The sequence below is a fragment of the Falco cherrug genome, chromosome Z (genome assembly GCF_023634085.1).
Source record: "Falco cherrug isolate bFalChe1 chromosome Z, bFalChe1.pri, whole genome shotgun sequence".
Taxonomy (NCBI): domain Eukaryota; kingdom Metazoa; phylum Chordata; class Aves; order Falconiformes; family Falconidae; genus Falco; species Falco cherrug.
In genome coordinates, this window is record NC_073720.1 from 54,128,105 (window position 1) to 54,152,917 (window position 24,813).

At 45.6% G+C, this 24,813-nt stretch overlaps 1 protein-coding gene and 1 long non-coding RNA gene across 3 annotated transcripts; both read left to right on the forward strand.

Annotated features, from left to right (window-relative positions):
* The first annotated feature begins 263 nt into the window (after window positions 1–263).
* Window positions 264–16,545, forward strand: LOC102046284 (protein farnesyltransferase/geranylgeranyltransferase type-1 subunit alpha). 2 transcript variants are annotated; one of them, XM_055699598.1, is made up of 9 exons: window positions 264–659; window positions 1,736–1,821; window positions 2,424–2,538; window positions 3,378–3,482; window positions 4,221–4,347; window positions 4,761–4,909; window positions 6,873–6,935; window positions 7,442–7,613; window positions 16,212–16,545. In XM_055699598.1, exons 1-9 carry the CDS (start codon window positions 436–438, stop codon window positions 16,212–16,214), a joined length of 1,044 nt encoding a protein of 347 aa, XP_055555573.1. In that variant the 5' UTR covers window positions 264–435; the 3' UTR covers window positions 16,215–16,545. The 2 variants fall into 2 exon arrangements, with proteins under 2 accessions (XP_055555573.1, XP_055555572.1); XM_055699597.1 differs by lacking the exon at window positions 16,212–16,545 and adding an exon at window positions 9,138–9,745.
* A 511-nt stretch (window positions 16,546–17,056) lies between these two features.
* On the forward strand, window positions 17,057–19,247 carry LOC114018012 (uncharacterized). Its single transcript, XR_003563380.2, has 2 exons — window positions 17,057–17,379; window positions 19,019–19,247. It is a non-coding gene; the product is annotated as an uncharacterized LOC114018012 (long non-coding RNA).
* The last annotated feature ends 5,566 nt before the right edge of the window (window positions 19,248–24,813 follow it).

The window sequence follows — 24,813 nt, forward strand, 5'->3', positions numbered from 1 at the left end:
GGTCTCACAGGAAATACGCTGCTGCGGGCAGGGGGAACGCCTCCACTGCTGGCGTCGCAGGTTCTAGCTTACAGCAGCGACTGCCAAGCACGCAGCGCCGTAGCACAGCCAGCCGCCACCCGAACAACCGGTCAGCGTTACCCCGCGCTGGGGCGCCGCCAGCGCTGGCCCCGCCGGTCCCTCACGTTTCCGCCAGGGGACGGTGGAAGGGGAGGAGCAAACTGGAGCACGCCAGACCCGGGCGCCGGCTCGCCTCCCGCCGCCTCCTCCGGTACGTTCCCGACGATTAATGAGCAGAGCCGCGAATTAATACTCTCGGCGCGGCCCCCGGGCGCTGCCGGTACCGGTTACTGGTCGGGGGGCAGCCGTCCCGCCCGCCCGGCGCGCCGCGGTCCCGGCCGCGCAGCCCCCTGCCCTCCATCCCAGGCGGGGGCGATGGAGAGCCACGCGGCCGCTCTGCCCTCCGCCGCGGCGCCCGCCTCTCTGGTTTCACCAGGCCCCGGAAGCGGCAGCGGGGCGATGGCGGCAGCGGGCCCGGCGGCAAGGCCGGCGGCGGCGGAGCTGCAGCCGGAGAAGAACGGCGGGGAGCCGGAGGGCGGCTTCGGGCAGCTGCTGGAGGAAGCGGATGCGAGGGAGGACGCCGGCTACGTGCCCTACAGGTACGGCCGCGACAGCGCAGCCCTCGACCGGCCGGGATGGGGCTGCGGCGGCGCGGAGCCTCGCTCTCGCCACGGCCGTGGCAGCCGCCCCCGCTGCTGGGGCGGCGGGAGGAGAGGGCCGGCTACTGTCCGTGCAGGGCCGGCCCCGCGGGCGGAGGAGGGGGAGGAGAGGCTGAGCGGGACGGCGGCGGGCAGGGCAGGGCCGGGCCGGGCCGGGCCGGGGCGGCGGGCAGGGCTGCGGCGGCGGCGGGCAGGGCAGGGCAGGGCAGGGCTGGATGGTGATTTGAAGAATCGGTCCCCAATATTCGAGCGAGCGAGGTGATCTTTATTCGGCAGCGCTGGGTGCGTGGGGGATCGCTCCACCAAAGGCATGCACACCGAGGGAACCTTTCAGCCCCCTCTTTATGCAAGTCACTCGTGTCTATTCATTAACTTTCCGGGAACACCTTAACATCTCTCACACCTGGACGATTGGCACATTCCATTCAAGGGCCTAGTATATCTTCACGTTAACAACGTGAACATATCTCGTGCCTGCGCGATGGCCTGGAGGAGTTGTCTCTACGCAGACTCTGTTCCTTAGCGGCCATGTTCGAAGCCTCCATCTTCGCCGCGTTGCATGTACAACAGGAATCTAAGACTTAGCAGTCTGTGCATCCGTCATGTGGCAGTAAGGGTCCTTGGACATCTCCCGACTTTAACTAAACATAGTTGCGTCATCCTTGAGATAAGCGGTACAGCATGCACTGTTCAGGCGGCGGTGCCGGCGGCTGGAGCGGGAAGCCTCGGCAGCCGCTCGGCGCTGCGAGCGCCGCGATCCGCTCCTACCCGAGGCACCGCGGGGCAGCTGGGGCCGTCCTCCGCCAGGCGACCTTGTGACTGAATTTTCATGTGGTCGCCTGTGTCGGTGCCTCCTTTCCTCGAGTTCGCGCTGGTCTGTGCTACAGGCAATAATACAGTGGCAATAATGGGGACCGGTGGGAACAGGGGTGTGTTACTGGACGTAGATCTCTGCATGTAGCTTTGCATTTTTTGCTTCTTGGAAGCACTGAAAAGACAAAAACATGTGTTTACAGGGTCAGGAAGGAATGGGCGGATATTGAACCTATCCCTCAGAACGACGGGCCAAATCCTGTTGTTCAGATCATCTACAGTAAAAAATGTAAGTTTTAAATACATTCTGCTTTGAAAACCAAAGGCGGTTGAATTGATATCGGTCCTTGGTGGTGTGAAAGCGAAACTTCATGTTTTGGGTAATATGTTTTCTAGAGGAGTACACTGGAAAAATCAATATTCATCCTGTTACGGTGGTTGTGTGTGCTGTTTTCACCAAGCATCTCTAAAGCTGAATCTTCATCTGAGATGTGAATAGCCAAGGTTTTATTTTAAAATCATATGGCTTAAGAGGCAATACAGCAGATTGGCTGGTTCACATAATAAGGCATTTCTAGCCCACAAGTGGAAGACAGACAGACATATGAAGGTCCTGCATCTGGGGAAGTAATGTGAGTAAGCAGCAAGGCGTTTTTCTGATGGCTTTGCATATGGTTTGGATGGTGTATTTTTAAGAAATTTTGGTAGGCTTTGGGTATGCTGGTATCGTTTAGAACTTTCCACCCATAGTGCTGTCAGACCAATCTGTAGCTGTCATTTTAACATTTATAAAGTCCACAAAATAGGAAGTAGTATCAAAGGATTATTAACCTTACACGCTAATCAGGCAGTTGTCTTATGGCCTTCAATAAGATGCTGTTATCTATTTAGTTCAAGACGTCTATGATTACTTCCGGGCGGTTCTGCAGCGGGATGAGAGAAGCGAAAGAGCTTTCAAGTTAACAGCAGATGCCATTGAGTTAAATGCTGCAAACTACACAGCATGGTAACTGACAATCTTGGGATTATTTCTGTTGTCGTTTGATTGCTGACCTCTTACGTGTTTTATAATTTTGTTAGTCTGATCAGCGTATGACTAGTTGAGTTTATGCAGAGGACTAGTGTAGACTTCCAGTGAGCTTCTGAAGAAAGTCTTTGTTCAGTATTTTCCATGTCTTATTTTGATTTAGTGGTTTTCTTTCATTTGGCTTAGAGGATATTATCGATCAAGGTCACGATTAGGCACAAAAAGAACTTTGATGTTTAACATTAGGTTGCTTACCTGATGACGCAGCCTTGGCAAAATGCTGAAGATGGCCTCTGTTGACTCCAAGAAGAGGCATAAAAGCATGATAGCTGCCGTTTCCTGCGAAATAACTGCATACTTACTAAATGGTGCATTTTAGGTTAGTGTTCATTTAGATAATGAATAAACAGTGAATTTCTGATGTTCAGAGCAGGGCCCTGTAACATGTTTATGCCAACAACTACCTCTTTGTATGTCTTTATTTGACTAACTTGCATGGGGTCAGAAAGTTTACATTTCTTTAGCGCATAATTCATGGTTTCCGTGATGATAAGTACTCCTGTGGCTTGGCAGAGGTTCATTTGAAACAGGATCGCTGTGAACTTAGATAACATGCTGGTTTAACCAGCTGTATTCCAGTTCTCCCCTGTTTGATAATTGAATGGCCTTCAGCAGACCTGGATATGTGGTTTAGTTTTTTGCAGTCTTTTTAACTCATTATTTGTTAGAAAAACCGTGAACAAAGGTTATTCTGTGTTCCTCTCTGTGAATTTTAGGAGAGCCCTGTTGCAGTGTCTGAATGCTTGACTTTTGCACAGGCATTTCCGGAGAGTCCTCCTGCGGTCTTTGGGAAAGGATCTTCATGAGGAACTGAAGTACATTACAGCTATCATTGAAGATCAGCCAAAGAACTACCAAGTCTGGTAAAATCATGTTTTACTCTCAGTTCTTAACACTTTTGCGGGTAACTTTTGCTTTGTAAATTGGCTAGAGTAATTTGTGATCATTGATGCTAAAAGTTATTGAAAGTTGCTGCCTGCATCTACTGCAGTGGCGGTAGCGGAGGAGTTACATGGAGTTGCATCAGCATCACTGCCAAAGGCCTCTTTAGCAGTTTGTTCTAAAAGTGATTATGACATGCAAAAAAGGCCTTGTTTTCATTTCGATTTTTAAGCTGTCAAAATAAGCCTGACAGACCAAAAAAATGACTGATGAAAAGGCAAACAAAAAGACAAATAGAAAAAACTATTTTTTTCTTTTATTGGCTCTTGGGGTTTGCTTACCTGTTGTTTTTTGGGGGGAATAGGAAAAGCAGCAGGGTTGTTATTGCTAGAGAAATAACATAGTAGTAGAAAATTTTACTCTGCTGAAGGCTTTGGCCAGGAGTGTTAAAAGTGGGAATGTTACTTCAAGTAAACATCACTTGTCTAAAAGGAGGTGATTGGCCAATGTGTATGCGTAGTTAGAATTTGTTATAGGATAGGTATGCGTCAAATATATCTCAGGCACAAGTGAAATGTTTCGGTATGTTTGATTTGAAGTGTTTAACTAGTGTTTTGTTCCTGAGTAGTACGGTTGTTGCGTGCTGTTTGAATACAGACCACACATCATAAAAATTTTTATAGACTATTCTAAAAATAGTTTTCTCCTCTTGTCCTTAGGCATCACAGACGGATGTTGGTGGAGTGGCTGCAGGATCCATCCGAAGAGCTTGAGTTCGTAGCTGACATTCTTAAGCAAGATGCCAAAAATTACCATGCATGGCAACACAGACAGTGGGTTATTCGGGTATCGTATCCAACATTGTATTCAGAATTACTGAGACTCACTAAAGAACCTGCTCAGGCTGTAGAGTTTGGTTTCTTAAATACAATCGGAATTCCATTTGGCACTTTGTTTCTTAAGGCTGAGGGGGGAAAACCAGTTGTATTTTAACGTGTGGTAGAGGTTAGCTATAAACTTGCCTTTTAAGAAGCAAGTTCAAAAAGGTCTTTTCTTGTTTGCTTGCTGTTCCGTGTGTGAATTTAATGAAGAGCTAATACCCTTGTGTGCAGCTGAATAGCGTATCGTGTTCCTCGTTCACCCATCCTTAATTTATTTCTTTTAAAAAGTCTCTGTATCTAACGTTCAGAGACCTCAGGAGCAAGGAGAATATATAAAACTTTGGATTGTGACATTGTCTCTTCCTTCCCTTGCCACAGGAGTTCAAATTATGGGACAATGAACTAGAATATGTAGACCAGCTTTTGAGGGAAGATGTGAGAAACAACTCGGTTTGGAACCAACGACACTTCGTAATTTTCAGCACCATCGGCTATGATGACCCAGTAGTCCTAGACACAGAAGTCCAGTTAGTAATGCTTTTCATGCTCGCATTCAGCATTCTCCATTATATGGAAGCAAAGGAATATTTTGACAGTCCCTGTGGGCTTGTCTTTCCTGGTTTTATTGCGGTTTCTGGGCTCACTCTCGTGGATGGCAGATCAAGTGTTGGTGCATATATAGCTTGCTTCAGTACTACTGACTTGTTGAGCAGTACAGAAGCAATAGCTTACCTGCTTACCCTGGGCAAGGCGTTCTCGTGAGTCTGTGTTCCGACCCAGTTTATTGTGCAAACAAAACTTTTGGCTTTTTGTAGTCAGCTAGCTGTAGTGGAACAACCTGCAGATGTGTGGCACTGGAAACGTCGTGAGCTGTGCTGTTCAGTAGTGTCTTACGTCCTACCCCTAGAAAGCTTGGAAGGAGAGGCACTCTGTGTTGTGATAAACTGCTGTTTCAGTACTACAGTAGCCACAATGATTTAAAGATAAGATGGGCGTGGCTTGTAGGAAGAGGAATTGCCTTTTGTGAGGAGTTTGATACAGCTGGAAAAAGAAAGGAGCTTTCAGGGGTTTGTGGTCAGTGCAACAACAAATGTCTCTGTGAGTTGGCCAGTTTGGAGGACAGTGAGCTTTGGAAACTGTTTCAGAGCTGCACGTTTGTAACTGAAGACAAACTGGGCTTCTAGACATTTATTTTAGAGCTGATGGTGGTAAAGGAATCTTCCTGGTATGGTTTTCTTATCTCAGACCGCTGGCCAGGATTGATGGTTAGGAGAAGCTGTTTGTCTAAAGCGAAGGAGCAATGAGGAGAAGTTCCTGCAATTATTTGGAGTTACTCTTCAGAAGAAATACTGGGTCTCTGAATAGGTCCATTGGTACGTTGTTCGTAGAGGATCCCAACCCTCATCGCCTTCTGTGGTTGTCTTTGCAAACTGCTCTAAGTTGTACTTCTCTTCCAGTCTATAACTTCTCTGCAGATTAATAAATCTGAGCTATTTCTATGACTTAGGCTCGGATATTTACAGCTTTTTCTCTCCAGAGGTTGCATCTAAACATCCTCCCTTGATCTGTTTATACATGGTGCTGTGTTCAAGTTAATTAGATACCATCTAAAGAATCAGACTGTCTAAGGTTAAGACTTCAGGGATGTCATTATAGAACTGTAGCTGGGCTGCTTGTTGCTTGATAAACTCGGTCTTGGCCATAGTGACTGCAGAAAGTTAAAAAAGGTTGAGAGTTGTGGGTTTGTGGGGGTTTTTTTCTTCAGTATTGCTTATAGAACTTTTTGTCAGTATTTGTTGTCTCTGAAAATCAGGTGAATGATTACGCTGGTGAAGGGCAGAAGGTAAAGTCTGTTTTGTGAAGATGAAATGTGGCTTTGCAAAAGTATGGCAGATGTCTCTTGTTGCTTTGCTTTCAGAGGAGTTGCCTAATTGTTACTTTCAAAGAGCTGCTGCAGAAGGCTGTGTGAGCTGAAAGCTCAAGCTTTGCCTTTCTGCAGTTTGCTCAAATACAGCCTCGTGAAAAAGGTTTTGCAAATAGGTACAGAACATTTTGAATAGGTACATAGTTGAGATGATCTGGCACTCATATGAACATAGCTCAACCTGGGCTTCAGTTACTCTAGCCCTTTTCAGCCCCTTGCCATTTCTGAGCATTAAGGCACAAGTTATTCCTTTAGCATACCAGGACAGTGTATCGTGTTTTTTCTTAGTGCAATTGCTCATAATTTCAAGAACTGTTTCATTATTGTATAAAATGCAGCAAATGGAAGACTTCAGAGTCTAAAACAGTTCTGTCAGTGTCTGTTGGTCTGGGACTGGCGGTGATTGTATTGCAAGGCATTTTTGATCTGTGACCCAGATGAGATGATCTGCAAAAAGTCTCTGAATCAGAGTAGAGGATGTGTTTGGGAGTGTCTGAGCACATGCCAGTAATTTCTGACTGCATTGTTAGTGGCTGCGTTCCTGACCTGTTGTCTTTTTCTCACAGATACACTCTTGAGATGATCACGACAGTGCCACATAATGAGAGCGCTTGGAACTATTTAAAAGGGTGAGGTATTCTTCTCTGTGGGGCAAAGAGAGTATCTGTAGAAAGTGTCTTACGCCTAGCTCTTAACTAGAAGGAGCTCGTTGCTGTTCATTCTAGTGTTGTGGGCTTAAGCAGGGAGGCGAAAGCTTGCTCAAAGGCTTAATACATCAACCTAATTTCTCTGTAACTGTCCGCTAAGTTTCTGGCCCTGTAGTTCTTGTGGGAGATTGCAAGTGCTTTGCATGCTTTTAAAAACTTGGCCTGTGATGTTACTGGGTTCAAGAGCCTAGAGTAGGAAGCAGTGAGCATGCTTTCAGTCTTAGTTTCTGCTCAGTTGAGCATGCCTGTATTTAGCCTACTGCCACATTAAGCTGTATTACTGCTGCATGCTGCTTACTTTCTGCCTTACTTGAGTTTGCACCCTTGTTTCAAAACTGATCTCTAAATAAAGGAGTCATAACCAAAATTGAATTTTTCACACCGTATTTCCCAGCATTACGTTTCAAGCCTATTAACCTCTGTTCTAGGATTCTACAGGATCGTGGTCTTTCTGAGTATCCAAATCTGTTAGAGCAGCTGTTGAATTTGCAGCCTAGCCACAGTTCACCCTATCTGATTGCCTTTCTTGTGGACATATATGAAGATATGCTTGAGAACCAGTGTGATAACAAGGAAGAAACACTAAACAAGGCATTGGAGGTACGTTTTGAGAGGTTGGGTTTGCTTCTCAGGAATGCTATCTGTTGCTCTCTTGGTTTATATCCCGACAAAATGAGATTGATTTTCATAACTAGAGCAGGTTATTTGTCAATCTCAGGAGCTCTGTGGGGAGTTGAACTTGAAAGCCAGATAATCCCAAGAGTCTCATGAACTTTTCTGTAAATAGTAATTTGCCAGTTACAAAATCACTGTAAGTTTTCTTCACCTGGTGGCGAAGGAAGGTTCCTAACACTGCCTGCGGAAGAAAGGAGATACTTGAACAATCAAGGAGGTTCTGATGCTAACTTTGTAGTCCAAAATCACTTACCTGCAGGCTAGTGAATCTTGCCTCAAGTATCTGTATCTAAACTCCCTTTGCACTTCTTAGGTCTTTCCAAGAAAGCTGGCAGAATTAGCTTAAAGGCTAGTAGGCACTGGGGACATTGTGAGGAATGTCAGGCACCATTTCCTACAGAGCATAAATGACTCGTAGCAATGTTGTGTATTCCCTGACCTGCACATTTGGGGAGATCCGTGTGGTTTGCAGTGTAGTTTTTACATTACTTTTTTACTTTTTTACTTTTACTTTTCATTCACTGTGGAACAGACTGGAACACAGTGTAAGTAGAGCTGCCGTTCTCACATGGAGTCTGTATTCCAAAGTTTGTCAACACTTTTCCTTTGTTGTGTTCTACAACCAGAGTATAAATAAGTGCAGTTGTACCTCACAGCTTGGTGTCCCTTTATACTGTCTCTCTGAGTTTGACTTCTTCATCTATTTAGGCATGGAATCTCCTGTTTCGCAACTCTCATTCACTGACCAGGGCAATGCCCTCTGCATTATCAAAGGGAATTGACTAGAAGACTTGCACAGTGTTCATAGCATATACCTTTTACACAGCACATCCTGTGAGTGGGGTTGACTTCTGTGCCTCGCTGCTTACCCAAGTCGAAATACAACAAATCAGAATGTGTAGAAATAGCGTGCGGCACCAGCTTTAACATGTCGTGAGAGAAGGTTACTGACTTGCATGGAGAATCCTTTTGGGACAGTATGCTGAGGGAAAAACCATAAACAAAATACCTCCTGTCAGTCCACTGGCAGTACTGGAGATTTAAGAGCAGGATGTTCCCCCGCTGTTTTGAATGAAGTGGTTTACAGCTACTGGACCACTGAAAGACAGTCAGGTTTGTCAGGAAGTCCCAAGTACGCTGTAGTGTACTGCAGGCTGAATAGCCTGGGATAGATGACAAGTGGTGGGCACAGAAAGGAGTCATGGGGAAGCAGTTGCAACTGAAGTAGGACTGGGGAGGTTTGTGCAGTGTCAGACTGGTTGACTATCAATTGGAATTGATACCGGTTTGAGGTCACTGGACAGTTGCAACTGGTGAATAAAACAAGTGTTGCTAAGAAAGGTGTTTTAATACTAGCTTAATCCTATATTGCCTGTGTTTTTATAAAGATAATTAAGAATTCCATCAGCTTTTGGTGTAACACTCCAATGTCTCAATTGTCTTTCGTAGTTGTGTGAAATTCTAGCTAAAGAAAAAGACACCATCCGGAAGGAATACTGGAGATATATTGGAAGGTCCCTTAAGGACAAGCACGGCTCAGGCACTGAACAGAGCATGCTGACAGACAAACAGCAGTAACTGAACTTGGAAGAAAACTGCTCACCACCTGCTGACTGATGCCTGGCCAGCCCCCAAGGAATGATCAGCAGGTGCCGGCCAACCCCCAGTCCCCAGTTTGTATACTGAGCGTGACATCCCATGGTATGGAATACCTCTTTGGCTAGCTCAGGTCAGCTGTCCTAGCTGTGCCCCCTCCCAGTTTCTTGTGTCCCTCCAGCCCTCTGGCTGGCAAGGCCTGAGAAACTGTGAAGTCCTGGAATTAACATAAACATTACCCAGCAACAATTAAAAACCATCAGTGTTCTGTCGACATTGTTCTCGCATCGTAGCCAAAACACAACACTTTACTACTTACTAAGAAGAAAATTAACCTTATCCCAGCCAAAACCAGGACAGTATCCACCCCTTATTCCATACCATTTATGTCATGCAGCATTTTCCAATACGTAACCACATCTCCTGTCTTTTAATATAAATACACGGATATCATTCCCTTAGTCTGTGGACCATCCTTCTGAAGTCCGCTGCGTTCATTCAGTCCGTGACATTGGGCTTCATCTGTTACAACAGTCTGTCCAGGTGGGAAAGATGGTGTGAGTTGTTGGATTGTTGTGTCTTGGAGGCAGTTCTAATTCTATTAGAGCTGCCCTGATCTGGTTTCACCAAAGTCATTCTTCATTGGTGTGGCAGTTGAAAAGGACTCGGGTTCAAATCCAAAGTGGTAGAGATGGCACCACAAGGCACTCAGTGTACTAATAGGCATATAGAAATGACAATATACAATACTGTGTAACAATTAACATCACACAACTTAATTAATTGGCTGTTTTCACCCAAAATCAAGTCCCCTTGAGGCACACATCAAACTTCCCCATCCTTCCGTATTACCTAGTAAGTGCTCCCGGGTCCATTAGCAAAAGCGGTCCCACAAGTGTGTTTGCCTTTGCCTGAGGCAGGAATGACCCAGACTGTGTTCCCAGACATAATGTTAAGGTGGACTACTGGAACTGTGTCCCTTTCTACAGCATGTAGAAGCTTTGGTTGGGCGGGTCCAGCTTGTCTGATAGGTCCTGTGGTGTTGACTAACCAGGTGGCCTTTGCTGAGTGTGTATGCCAGTGTTTGAAAGCTCCACCACCCTTTGCTTTCAGTGTAGTCTTTTAACAGTCCGTTACATCACTCAGTTTTCCCAGAGGCTGGTGCATGGTAGGGAATGTGATGCACACGCTCGATGCCATGCTCTTTGGCCCAGGTGTTTACGAGACTGTTTCAGAACAGTCTCTGTTGTCTGATTCTGTTCTGTTCTGCTCTTTCTGGGGTGCCGTGTCATCACAAGACCTGCCTTTCAAGGCCCAGGATAGCGCCTTTTCAACCTGTGGCATGGGGCACAGGGTATGTTTCCAGCCATCTGGTGGTTGCTTCCACCATTGTAAACACAGGGCGTTTGTCTGGGTGAGTCTGGGGGAGTGCAATATAGTCAGTCTGCCAGGCCTCCCCGTACTGTTATTTCAGCCATCATCCTCCATACCACAGAGGCTTTTAACTGCTTGGCTTGCTTAATTGCAGCACATGTGTCACATTTGTGGATTACCTGTGCAGTAGCGTCCGTGGTTAAGTCCACCCCTCGATCCTGGGCCCACCTATATTTTGCATCTCTTCTTTGATGGCCTGAGGTGTCATGGGTCCACCGAGCTATAAGTAACTCACCCTTACGTTGCCAATCCATATCCACCTGAGCCACTTCAGTCTCAGCTTCTTGATCTACCTGCTGGTTGTTTCGGTGTTCTTCAGTGGCCTAGCTCTTGGGTACGCGAGCATTTACGTGACGTACTTTTACAACCAGGTTCTACCCCCCTCCCCGAGCAGCAATATCTTGCTGCAGTGTGGCAGCCCAGATGGGTTCACCTCTCTGTTGCCAATTACTTCGCTTCCATTGCTGCAGCCGCCCCCACAGGGCATTTGCCACCATCCATGAGTCAGGATAGAGTTAAAGCATCAGCCACCTTCCTCATTCAGCAACCTCTAAAGCCAGCTGGGTAGCTTTCACCTCTGCAAACTGACTTGATTCCCCTTCAGCAGATTCTGCATCATGTCACAGGGGTCTCCATACAGCCGCCTTCCACCTCTGTTGCTTTCCTACCAATACCACAGGACCCATCGGTAAATAAGGCATACTTCTTTGCGGTCAGGCAGTTCATGGTACGATGGGGCTTCTTCAGCACGTGTCACCTTTTCTTCTGGTGACATCCTGAAGTCTTTGCCTTTTGGCCAGTCCATAAGAATTTCCAAGATTCCTGGATGATTGGGATTGCCTATCTGAGCTCGTTGTGTAATCAGCGTGACCCACGTACTCCACCTAGCAGCAGTTGCATGATGTGTAGAGGAGGCCCTCCCTTGAAACCTCCATCCCAGCACTGGTAACCGGGGCGCCAGAAGGAGCTGTGCTTCACTACTGATCATTTCCAAGGCAACTCGAACCCCTTCATAAGCTGCCAGTATCTCTTTTTCAGTTGGAGTCTGGTGGGCATCAGATCCTCTCTATCACCGACGCCAAAAGCCCAAGGACTGACCTTGAGTGTCCCCTGGTGCTTTCTGCTAGGTGCTCCAGGCAGGGCCATTCTCCCCGGCTGTGGTGTAGAGCACATTCTTTACGTCTTGCGCAGTCCAAACTGGCACAAGGCCTTGCTCGAACTATCTCTCGTTTAATTTATTCAGAGGCTTGTTGCTCAGGGCCCCATTTAAAATAGTTTTCCTTTCACATCACGCGATAAAGAGGGTTTACAATCGTACTGTAACTTGGTATGTTCATTCTCCAAAAGCCCAAAACGCCTAAGAAAGCGTGAGTTTCTTTCTTACTAGTTGGTGGAGACATCCCTGCTGTTTTGTTGATCGCATCTGTTGGGATCTCACAACATACATCCTGCCATTTCGTCTCTAAAAACTGGATCTCCTGTGCAGGTCCTTTGACTTTACTTTGTTTTATGGCAAAAGCAGCTTTCAGATGGATTTGGGTGATTTTCTCCCCTTTCTCGAAAAGTTCTTCTGCTGTATTGCCCCGTACGATGATGTCATCAATGTCTTGCAGGTGTTTTGGACCTTCACCCCGTTCCAGTGCAGCCTGGATCAGTCCATGGCAGATGGTAGGGATGTGTTTCCAGCTTCCGCCCCTGGGGCAGTCGATTCCAGATGCATTGGACACCTTTCAAGTGAAGGCAAACTGTGGCCTGCACTCTGCAGCCAAAGGGATTGAGAAAAGTGCATTTGCAGTATCAGTGGCGGCGTACAACTTGGCTGCCTTTGATTCCAGTTCATGTTGAAGTTCTAGCATGTCTGGCACGGCAGCACTCAGTGGTGGCACTAACTTCATTCAGGCCACGATAGTCCATTGTTAGTCTCCATTCTCCATTAGGTTGTCACAGTGGCCGTATGGGGGGCTATTAAAGGGTGAATGGGTTCTGCTGAGATCGCTCCTTAGTTCTCTGGTTGGCGAACCAGCTCCTGGGTGGGAATCGGTGAGTCTCGGTTGGTGCGGTATTGCCCCCGGTGCACCGTGGTAGAGGCGATCAGCGCCTGCTGTTCCTCAGCTTTCGGTAATCCCCACCACAGAAGGTTCTTCTGAAAGACCAGGCAAGGTAGAAAGCTGCTCGATTTCCTCTGTTTCCAGAGCAGCTATACCACAAGCCCACTGATACCCTTTTGGATCCTTGAAACACCCTCTCCTAAGAGAGTCTATGCCAAGGATACGAGGAGCTTCTGGGCCAGTCCCGATGGGATGTTTTTGTCACTCCTTCCCAGTTCAGCCTCCAATACAGTTAGCTGTTGAGATCCCCCTGTCACTCCAGAAATACTGGTTGGCTCGGCTCCTTCATAGCTTGATGGCGTTAAAGTACACTGTGCACCTGTATCTACTAAAGCTTTATGTTCCTGTGGGTCTGATGTGCCTGGCCGGCAGATCCACATGGTCTGGTAAACGCAGCTATCCGTGTCCTCCGCCTGGCTGCAGGCAGGGTCGCTGTAATCCTGCTTGTAGGATTCTCCACCAGGGTGGCAAGTGGTGCGAAGCGGATGTAGCGTGGAGTAGTTCTGGTCACTTATGTCTTGGCAGAATGGATTAGAATTCCTTTTCACAGGATTGTGGGTAAAGCCAGCTGTATCAGTCTGTCTGGAAAGCTGCCCTCTGGAGACTGGAGCAGCAACCTTCTTGGAAGACTCTTTATTTATGATTATTTTTCCTTGTAATTAATGCACCTGTGCCTCCAGGACTGAGGTGGCTTTTCCATCCCACCTCCTCATGTTCTCTCCGTGGTCCCACAGGTAAAACCACAGGGTACCCTGTGGTATCTCCTGTGTTCTCCCTCCCAAACAGAAGGGCATCTCTGGTTGATGGCTGAGATGCAGGTCCATACAGGTGAGGAACAGGATATCCTCATCAAGTTGCTGGACCGGTCTCTCCACAGCTGAGGTGATGGAGGTAGAGCCGCTATCTTCATAACTTCATCCACCGTTGGTGCATCGTCTTTTCAACTCATTGTTGCCAGTGAGTTGGCACATGATGATGGTCTGCTCTGTACCAGTTTCTGTCACATGGGCTGCGTGCATAAGGACTTTGCCAGGATCCATGGGTGACCATGGATCATCCTGGTTATAAGAAGTCATGTCTTTCACAGCTAATTCCCTTGAGTGTCCGGTTCTCTGTTGCGGTCCACTTGCCTGCGTGACGTGTGGTACCCTCCTTGTAGGGGTACCTTAACATTTGACAGGAGTCCCTTCCAGAGGCTGAGGGCTTGCATTCCTTTTGCATGCCCTGTCAACGTCTCCTTCTTTAGAAAGTGATCCCAGCTGCTTGGCTTCCCTACCCTCCACTTCTATAGTATTAGCCCTGTTATTCTAGCATCGAAGTAACCAGGCGATAAGGTGTTCACCTGATTGACAGGCATAATCTTTCTGCATTATCCCACTGTTCATTCAGAAACAGAAATCGGGAGGTTAACTGTTGTTCTGTTCGCTGCGTTCATCCTGATCCTGTGATGGCCCTGCTTCATCCTCCCCCTTTACAAAATGAGCTGCTTTCCGTTTCCATTTCTTCTTCATATATAGAATCTATACTTCTCCTTCAGTATAGGCGCCACTGATACTGACACTGCCGCGGGAGCCAGAGCAACCACGCGGGAGCTGGAGTAGCCATGAGGTTAGTAGTTAGAATTAGTTGCTTAAATCTCCACCAGGTCCAGGAGGTGCAAACCCCGTTCAGTGTTCCTAGCCAGCAGGGTCACGACCCGCGCTGTGGTGCATCCGACGGACCAAAGATACTCAGAATTGCCAGAAACCCTAAATTTTTCAGTAATTGGCCCCGGGGGGGAAGGAGGAGGCTGGGATCCCGCCCACAGGCCGGCTCCCAGGAAAAGGGAAGCCAGAGGTGCAGTTGCCGGCATTTGCCGCCAGGGGCCGCCCGACCCACAGGGGCGGCACCACCGCCGAGTGCGCAGGGCACGGTGTTACGGCCCACGAGTCCATCGCATGTAAACCAACGCTGCATAGTACTACACTGGGATGACTTTAGCCCAAGTCTCAAGGAGGACAAACAGCACAACACGTACTGCACGTAAATGAAAGCAGCACTAAGTAGGGCCATCAACTAGTTTAAAATCCGGTGTAGTATTCCCCTAGTAAAGAGGTATTGCAATGAAAGAGTGCAGTGGTAATAGTCTCGGGTCACTGCTGCTGCTGCTGGTAGCCAGGTGCAGTCAAGACATGCATTAAGGCTTAATTACAGAAATGCACCAGTAAAGGGTTAATTTCCTGAAATAAATACATAAAGCTATACCTGCAATTTATAAGGCACAAAACCAATTTCTCATGCCTCGGTTTACCCACTTGTGGTTCCTAACACGGTCACATCAGATGCAGCAGTAATGACTGCAGGTAACTTAGCTACTAAAGTAACCTACTTCTGGTTAGTGCAGGCAGGTGCTGCAGGTGTTGCTTTATGTGGGAGCAGCTACACAGCACTGACAGCACATACTATTATTGTATGCAACTATCACCAAGTGTAATTTTGTAATAAAACCAACTTAAAGCATTTGAAATTTTTTAGTGTGTTTCTTTGGGTCTTTAATGTGCATAGTCTGTTCTTCTCAGATGCTAATTGAGATAAAATGCCCCTTTTTAGGGACAATAGATTCTGTCGCATTGAGGTGTCTTGCACTGGAATATTCTCATCCCAGAAACCTTCCGGGCACTTGATGAATTTAGGAGCCTTGAATTCCTATCTGCACAGTTAGGAAAAATGCTTTGAGGACCCTAGAAGAACCGCTTATTTTTTTCTTGGAGTTCTGTTCCGACAGCTGAAAATCTGAATTTTTTTTTTTTTTCTTCACCCTTTGTAACCAGACCAAACTGAAGTCATAGGACAGAACAGATTATAGCTAACTGGTAATGTTACGTATCTTCATTGAACTGGAAGGGAAGGAATGGGTTTATTGGGGACCTTTTTGCGTTAAATGTCTTAACCCTGTGGCTCCTGTAGGGTTTTTGTATCTTTTTCCATGCATATATTCAGCCAAAAAGTATTTTTGCTCCCCTTTGTGAAAGAGAGAAGACATCTTCAGTACAGAACTGCAAAGGGTGCGTGTGCCTGTACAAGAAAACTGCTGCATCTGCCCTGATTTCAGTCGATGGCTATTGTAAACTGGGTTCTTAGCATAGAGTGCTTGTGTGATAGGAAATATTTTCTTGGAGATAATCATAAAGGGAATAAATACTAGTATTTATGTCATAATATGAACAGTCTGTCTGATACTAAACATTAAAATCTGCTGCTGTAATTAAACTGTAGTGGAGATTATTTTAGACACTTGAAATACATTAATGCAATGCATTCTTTAAATCTAGAACAACTCATGGGGAATGGAATTAATAAATGAAAGCTGCGTAATTTTTCCATGTTTTTTCCACTTCCCCAGCAGTAGAGAAAACACGTGACCACGACCACTTAAAATGGACATGAAGTTCAGACTCTTGGAGATTTGTTATCTGCTTTTTTTTTAAACCACATTTGACGCTCCAGCATAGAACAAAAAGTATACATTCCTACCCCCACGAATTGTTCCTGTTTGAAACTACACTAAATACGGGGTACTGGATGTTCAAGGTCTTCAGGACAAAGTAATATATTTGCCGCAGCCAGTCAAGAAAGCTCAGAGAGAGAAAACAGACAAATGCAATCCTTAAAATAAATGTCACCAATGAAGAGGGAAGAGAGTTGCGCCTCTGCATATAGTGTTATTGAGTTCCTGTATCTTTCGTAAACAAAATTGAGACAGTACGTGGAATAAGGCTGAGTATTCTTTATAGACACTGGCATGAATTTCAGTGAAAATAACTCATCCCAAGGTGAGATGATGAACAGTGTCCACTGGGACAGCGTATTTTGGGACGTGATCTTAGTCACTTGTGGTCTGAGGAAATACCAAGATTTACCCCTGTTGTGGTTCTGTGTCAAGAACGGTGGGCTCTTCTGACAAGACTCAGACTATTTTCTCATGATGTGGCCAACTTGCAGCCTTCTCGTTCTTGAAAATGTCTAGATGTAGAGAGTCATCTACTGACAAGGTTAACAGCGCTTTATACTGGTTATACAAGCACAGTGATACTTGCAAAGGTATTGGCACTTCTGAGTTTACCAGTGAAGTAATAACCAGATATGTACTCTAGCAGAAAAATATCTTCTGTAAAACAGATGTCTGACCAAACAAATCATGCAAATCCTAAGAAAACATGCTGGAGACTAAAGTTCGGGGGGGGGGGGGGGCGGGGGTTGGGGGGAGGGAAACAAGATGGTCATTATGTTTTAACAGAAATTTTCAGGTTTTCTTTCAAATGTTTATGCTTGCTGTCATCTGGATAGCAAAGAAGCTCTAAGCTCTACAGTTCTCTTCAAAAGGCACCTCAGTTCTGTGATAGTCAGCCACACTCAGCAATACGGTGCTGTCAGAGCTGGGAAGACAGGCTGCCCAGCTAGTTTGCAACTGCGGCTACCAAGATTTTCATTTTAAAATGTGTCTGAGACAGAATCTTTCTCATGGAGGTGGGAGCCTGACAAAATGTATGAGCTACAGAGAGAAGAATCTTACCGTAAGTGTTAGATGACTTTAAGCTGTAAACACTACCTACCTATTACCAGTGGAAACACCTGACAATTTGTCATAAGGGCTCATCTCTACAAGGAAACTTACTGTTGTTACTGATTGTGTGTTAGCAATGTGACTCGTGTACAATTTTATTACTGAAGAGCTGTGCCTAAAGGGGAAAATGTGCTGGCACAACTGTCCCTTGTAAATCAGTATAATTGAAACATTCAGTGGAGTACGGAGCATGGGAAATAATTTCCTATGACTGCTTTCGTCAGAGGCTGATGTACTTGCCTTGGTATAGCTGTGTCTGTGTCTGCCTAAGCTGTTACTGACTTCTATCTTACTGTCTCCGCAACTCAGCTGACAAACAGCATGCAAGTCCTTCCTAATCTACGCAGTGCAAAACCACCTCGGCGAGCACAGAATGCTTCTGTCTGTTGCTGTCTGTGCTGAGGCAGATTAGGAGCATGCTGCTTAGCTGGACCTTCTGTGGGAGCAGTATCCTCCAGCAGGGAAGCAGCAAGGTTTTTAATCACTCACACCACACAAAACATTTCTGTTCGAGTGCTAGCAGGCAATTCATGCAGTCCAGTGGTGACAAGGAGCTTAAGGAGATACGGGCCCCTACAAGAGCACAAAATGCCTTAAAGCCAGCAAAGGGGTAAGGGAACAACATTAAGTGATGGTGTGGAGTCGTCCCTCGTGGGGTCAAACAAAGGCTTTGCAAGTGCTGGTGGACTTGCCTATATGCAAGTTCAAAATAGGCAGGGGAGACACTGCAGCTGTGGTTTTCTTGCCCTGTGCACGTGAATAGGGAGAGAATTTCTTTATGAACACCTTGAGACACGTCTCAGATGTTACCCCAGATATGGCATGGTGGATGCAATAATATGAACAATGCTCCTGAGTCTAGCTCATGCCCTTTTCTGAACACCAGTGCCTTATGCGTGTTCCTGACATTGTGGGATAAGGTGTGTGCTTTGCACTTTCTATTCCAAGTCTGGGTTTAGTCAGTGATTACCCCTGTGTCTTTTGGGTTGGCAGCATGTTTCCCTAGTGTATCTTCTGCTTAAGGCAGATTGAGTTGGAAAACTTGGGTAAGATGATGTTTGGCTGAGTTCTGGCAAGCCTGTTAATTTGGCAGTACAGCATTTTACTTCTGGTTCATAGAAGTCAAATATCCTTCAGTATTTAGTTTTTCCTTTAAATAACCATCTCTATTAAATATCTCCAAGTGAAAACACTTTCTCTCCCTTTAAGGCTGTAAGGTCAAGCTTTTGGCACAATATATTCTAACAGCAAAGGATAAAAAAATTACACTTGAATGTAAAAACTACATTATTTTTGTCCCATAACAGGTCCTTTCCAGAATCCTTGGCAGTCTGACTGTTCTGTGCAATTCTGGACATGAATAACACTGCCATTTTAAAGTACTCTGTGTATGTTTACATGAGTACACTCGGTATGGGTGCCTACTCAACACAGGTGCAAAGTGCATGAAGTCTGATGCAGAGACTAGAAATCTCTGAAGTAGGCAATAATGTGTTTTTCTCCACAATATCTTACCTAATGCTTAAGTGCTCAACTCACAGTATAAAACTGCCAGTTATTTTGTCTGTTCTTCCTTTCTCTGCTCTTAGCATCCTTTCATCTTAATGCACCATTTGGTTTAAAAACATACACTCTTCGGACACAAGATAATGAAAATTAGGATCCTGTTCCTGGATGAGAAGCGATGCTGTTGGCACTGCTGAGAGAAGGACATGTACAAGTTCCGGGCCTCCCTGTGCCCACTCTGAAAATAATACCTTAACTCTGCAGCCAGGGCAGGCCCTGAATTTGCTTAAAAGGAAAAACAAATATGTGTTTTTTTTAAAAAATGTAGCATGTAAAGAGGCTCACAAGTGTGTGCATGTGAAGGGTCAGGACAAAGCTACCAAAATCAAGGGCGTATGCAGTTATTTAGGTTTCTGTAAGTACTTTGCATGAAGAGCTAATAATAGAAGCCTCACCAAATTCAGCTAGGAAACCCACCTCAGGATGTCTAGATGTCCTTGGGGCTAGGACTCTGTGCTCCATTACATGTGTCACCCATCGCTGTTCCTCAAGAAGCCATGGGATGTTAAGTCTACCTAAAATTTCAGCCTTGGGGAATTAAAATCGCTGTGTCATTTTCCTGCTGCTGTGCAGCAGGGGAAGTGGATGTGGATCACTAGATGTGCAAAATTCACCCCAAGCTCCCTGACACTGGCTACCTGGGCAAGCAGAGTTGTCATTAGGACAACTCTTTCTCCATGCAACATCACTAATTTCACACCTGCTGATTAAGCATGGAAGAGCAGCTGCTTGGTAAGTCAATACATAGCACCACAGAGGGTTCAAACACAAGTATCCCGGGAGGGGTTAAATTGTCATGTTCATTAACAGCTGTTGGTGTTAACGGGAAAGCAATTGTTCATTAACTAAAATGATGTCTCCTCTGACCCTGTTGAGTCCTGGTGTTCTAAAATAACTGTGTGACTACACCCCTCTCCTTGGAAGCACGGGTTTTGAGGCCAGTTTACACCTTTTGGAGACATGTCTCCAATCAGAGTACTACACTCATGCACCTTCACAAGTTGGGCAGTTTCGGTCCCCTAAAGCCAGGCGTGTTACGGTAAGTTTCTCTGGTCCCTCTGTAATGAAGTGCCAGCCATTGCAGACTATTTCTGTAAAGATGGGTTGAAGGACTCCTGCTTCTTGGAAGTTAGGGGAGGACTAAGGCCTAACTGGGGAAATCCAGCGTGCTGTTGCAGGTCCAAAAGAGGTTGCATTGCTCATCAGGAAGCAGGACTGAGGACTTCAGTGAAGAAGGGGAAAGATGGAACTCTTCCTTATCCACTGGTTTGTTGAAACTGGGTCTTGCACGTTGTCACCATAGTTTGGGGATTTTAAGTGAAGAGATGCCATGTGTGACTTTAGCCAAGGCAGCCTGAGCAGCCATGGCTACTCAGGTGCAGCTGCTTCCTGTGTGTGTATGCACAGAGCTGCCAGGATGTGATACCATTATCCTCTCCTACGGGTATAACACTAGCTCTGGCACCTCTGCCCCTATCTGAAATGGTTGGATGACAGGTCTAATGATGCTGTATAAGTACTGCTCATGAGCAGTGATCTTGCCACTGCAGAAGATGTCTTGCTGTGCTTGGGCTTCTCATTCTTTTGGGTTTGGGTTGCTTTGTATAGGTATATTTGGTTAATTACTTCAGTGGTTTCCTGATGTGTCCTGTCTGTTGTCCAAATCATCTTTCCAACAGACCCAAGAACAGCTAAACAAATGCTGGTGCTGCTACCAAGAAGCTCTGGAAGGAGGAAAAGGAACAGGGAGCTGTGTCTATATTGTTGATATACATCCCCTGTCCTTACCCTTCTGCCAAAACTTGTCACCAGGGGACAGGGTGGCGGATAGACAACCTTCCCCTTTCAGAGCCAAGTTCCTTTTGCACATCCATTCTTGCTCTAGCTTTCAGCTACACCATGAATGTGCGTTTTGTTCCTGGTTTTCCTAATCTTCTAGGAAAGTGAGAGCTTTCTGACTCTAGAGAGTCAGAAGTGAGAGAGTGAGAACACACTCTCCCTGTACATCATAGCATAAGGTGCTTGATGGCTCTGCTGGATGCTTCTTGCACTGACAGTTCCTCTGCTGAAAAATGAGCCACAATGACCATTTGCAGGTACCCACAGCCCGGGTGCATAGCTGGTGTGTGCAGCTCCCAAGCATATAACCCTTTGCAGCACCATGCCAGCACTCTGCTACCAGTTGAGTGGTAGCGCAAATCATCTTGCTAAATTGTTTTAAAGGTCTAAGCCTGCAAAGACCCTGAGCTCAGCTCATGGCTACAATAAAATGAGATAGTGTTCTGTATTTTAAATGGGCAAATGAAAACTAGAAACATCTGTTTTTAAAAACAAATTTTCAAATGTCGATGTTGATCATTCTTTAACTGAAAAATAAAAATCTTGCAAATTGAGAACAGAAAACTGATTGGCTTCTAACATTCAGAAGGAAGATGTATGAGAGAGATTTGTTTTAGGTGAGATCTAATTTTTTGTTAGAAGACAAAACCCCCAAAGCTGAATGAGTTCTGCTTACCTTTAGCAGATCATCCCAGGGGTAGCTGCTAGGTCCCTTTCAGAGCTGAAATTTTCTCATGTGTCATTGCAGAAGAAAGGGGAAGATGAGGGATGCCTGGTCTGGGGTCATCCAAAATCACTACTCATGCATTACTAACAACAGCTAAAAATGTTACAACAAATGCTTTCAGGAGGGGTGCCTGCTGCTGAACCAGACAGAGCCACCCGGCACACCCAGCAGTTCTCTGCATTTGCAGTAAGGGTAGTGCTTTCCCTCCAGGTTACCCTGTACTGACTTTCTCATCTCTTTTTTTAATTGCTAATACATTGGTGGCTCTGCGCTTCTCTGAGCTATGTGGGCTAAAACTTATAGGCAGAGAAGAGGAAGGTAAAGATGAGATATAACCCATCTTAACTCAGCTGCCATGGCCAGGACATGACCCTCATCCCCCAGGCTTTATATCCCATGCTGCCAGCTTTCAGCTGTCACTTCATAGTACAGGCTTTTTACAGCATAAAACACATGTCCTCATATGTTTGAAAATGCCTGGTGTACACAGACATGCTCCCTGACTCCAACAAATGGTAGCAGTCTCTTTGTCACTATAGGAGTTTTCTGTTCCTGAGGTCCACACTCGCATAGCAGATACAAGCAGTGCAGTCCAAGCGCAGTGCTTTCCCATGCTTTCCCAGGCTGCACTTAGCCTGGGTAATGCTGGCGTTCAGATTTTGCAGTGACTTCCAGAGGGCCCCTTTGCTCACAAGCGTCCTTGTGAAAAATGACCCCTGCAACACTCTTCCTGTACTCTTCACCCTGCCCCGCACCAATTCTTGGGCCAGTTATGGAGGCTGGGGTATATGACTCCATTGTAACACCTCATCATAGCATCCCACCCATCACGTCCTCCCAGCAGATGAGTTGAGAGATCTAGGCATAAGGCAGCATTTTGCTTAGATTTTACTGAAATAGAGATGTATAGATCCAAAGATTAACCACTATGCCTTGTAAAGAGCAGCTTGTCTCCTGTATCAGATGGCAGCATCCACTGTAAGAATAAGCACAAAGCAGCACTCAAAAAGGTCAGATAGGGTCATCCAGTGATTTGAATTCATAGGGAACCTGCCTAAGTGCGGATATTGTTTTGAAAGAGGGTGGGGATAGCACAGAAGAAAAGGGCAGAAGAAACCCAATGGTAATAAAAAAACCTAGCTCACAGCCTGAACAAGTATTGTAGCATAAGATAGAGCTGCACAGCAGAGGCAAGAATGTTTACAGTGATGAGCAGATACTGGGTTTATGTGTTTTCTCCTGTTCACAGAAACAGGGCTTTGTAAGCAAACTGCATACATCCCTGATATCTCCTCCTTGCTGGAACAGTGCTTGGGACACTGTGTTTCTGATGCATTCAAGCAGAATGGAGTAAAACCAGCAACACTTGTGGTTATTAAGCAGAAGAGTATCAGTTGGTTCAGCAGTAACCTCCAAAGGAACTGTAATAATAATTTCAAGAAAGAATAAATTCTTTTTTCTTTGTCCTCTTCTGACAGAGAGCAGAGCTGGAATTCGGAGAATTTTTGAAAGCTCTTTCTATTTCCTAGTACACTCTGACTTTAGGTCCTGTAAGAACAGTGTGCCTAATGGAACCACGCCACTACAAGGGTATGTGGTCAGTTTGGAATATTTTTGTAAGAGGACAGAATGATTTGATGGATTTTCAGTGTTTGCTTTAGCTCAAATTCTTCATAAAGGTTTGGCCAGAAAAGTAGGAGAGAAAGAGTTAGCTGGGGAACTTTTAGCTTTATATCAACATCTGGTATCTTAACCAGCATCAAAACCTGACTGCTGAGAAGGTTGAAAGTTCTCAGTAGTAAAGGGTAGATCTGAGATAACGTCTGAATGCTCTGACTCCCCTCTGTCTCCAAAGTGGAGTGGTCTGGAAAGGTGAAGAGATTAACAAGACAGTTCCTGGTTTTGCTGAAGTCCAGATACATTTGCTGATAGAAGGAACAGAGCAATGATATATTAGAATTCTGTGCAGTGCCTGCATGCATATGTCTGCCTGTGTACAAGTACCGATCAGCTTAACCTCTTCATGGTACCTATCTGGCTTTCAAAAAGATTTTGGGAATGTGCAAAATCTGTTACAGAGGGCCTGGGGAGAAGGTAATAGTTTCGGGTATGTGCAGGTGAATATGGGGATACCACTGTTCAGGGAAGATGGTAGACATGAGGTCTAAAACTGGACTGCACATCTGAAAAATGGAACAGTTTCTGCAACTGCTGGTTGCGAGTAAAGTATGAGGACAGTAGTGTAGCATTTGCATTGCACATCCTAGTGGTGTCCAGCATTCAAAAGGAGGAATTCTAATAAAAGTTTAAACTGATGATGAGCATTTTATAGCATATTTAGTTGTACTTCGCTCAGTTTAGCTCCAAGGCCAAACAGTTCCCACAAGAGGGATGTCTCTGCTAAAAATTCAAGCCTCACCATCTTCAGTGGGATGCTTGTCCTCCATTGTAAAAGCCCTAAATGAGATCCACTAAGCAAAGCCATCTGATGTTTCTGGTGATTCAAGTTTGCTTGTGCTGTACCTCAGTGCTTTGGACACTTTAAGCTGGATTGTGAGACACCATCAGTAGGCCTGGTAATGTGGAAGGATTCAGTTCACCAGAAGTATTTATGTGGAAATACCATTTCCCATCTAGCACAGGAGTCTGAGAGCCTTTGTGTTTTCTGGTCTATTATGACGGCAGAACACTTGTCCTTGGCACAGACACCAAAATAAAACAGAAAAAGATAAATATATACAGTTCTTTCAGGTCTTTCCTTATAAATTAGAAAGCAGGAACACTGTCTTTCTCTGATTTAAAAGCTTTCTTTACAGATTTCTTTACAGTTGAACACAGCCAGTAAGCAGCCCTGGATCACGTTGAATGACTACTGAGCAAGAAGAGCCAGAAAAGGAGCAATTAGAAAAAAAAGTGTGGAGGCCTTGATGTGTACCAGTGTACAAACGTATTATTTGAGCATGTATGCAATCACAGTTCCCTATTCATCATATGATGACCAGACTGATCCAAGCAACTGATTTATGTAAGTTTTACACCACTGCAGTGACAGCGTATCTCCCATGTTTGAAGCTGAACCATAAAACCAACAAAGAGCTAGTGTGGCATGTAGTGCCCATCCTTGGTACCAAGCAAAGTGCAGCAGAAATCACTTCCTCAAATGGATGAAGCCTGGCAGGGGTAGCACTAGGACAAGTAAGAAGCCTGTTTCCAGGGGCTTCAGTAGCCCACAAAAGGGTGAAAGATTTCAAG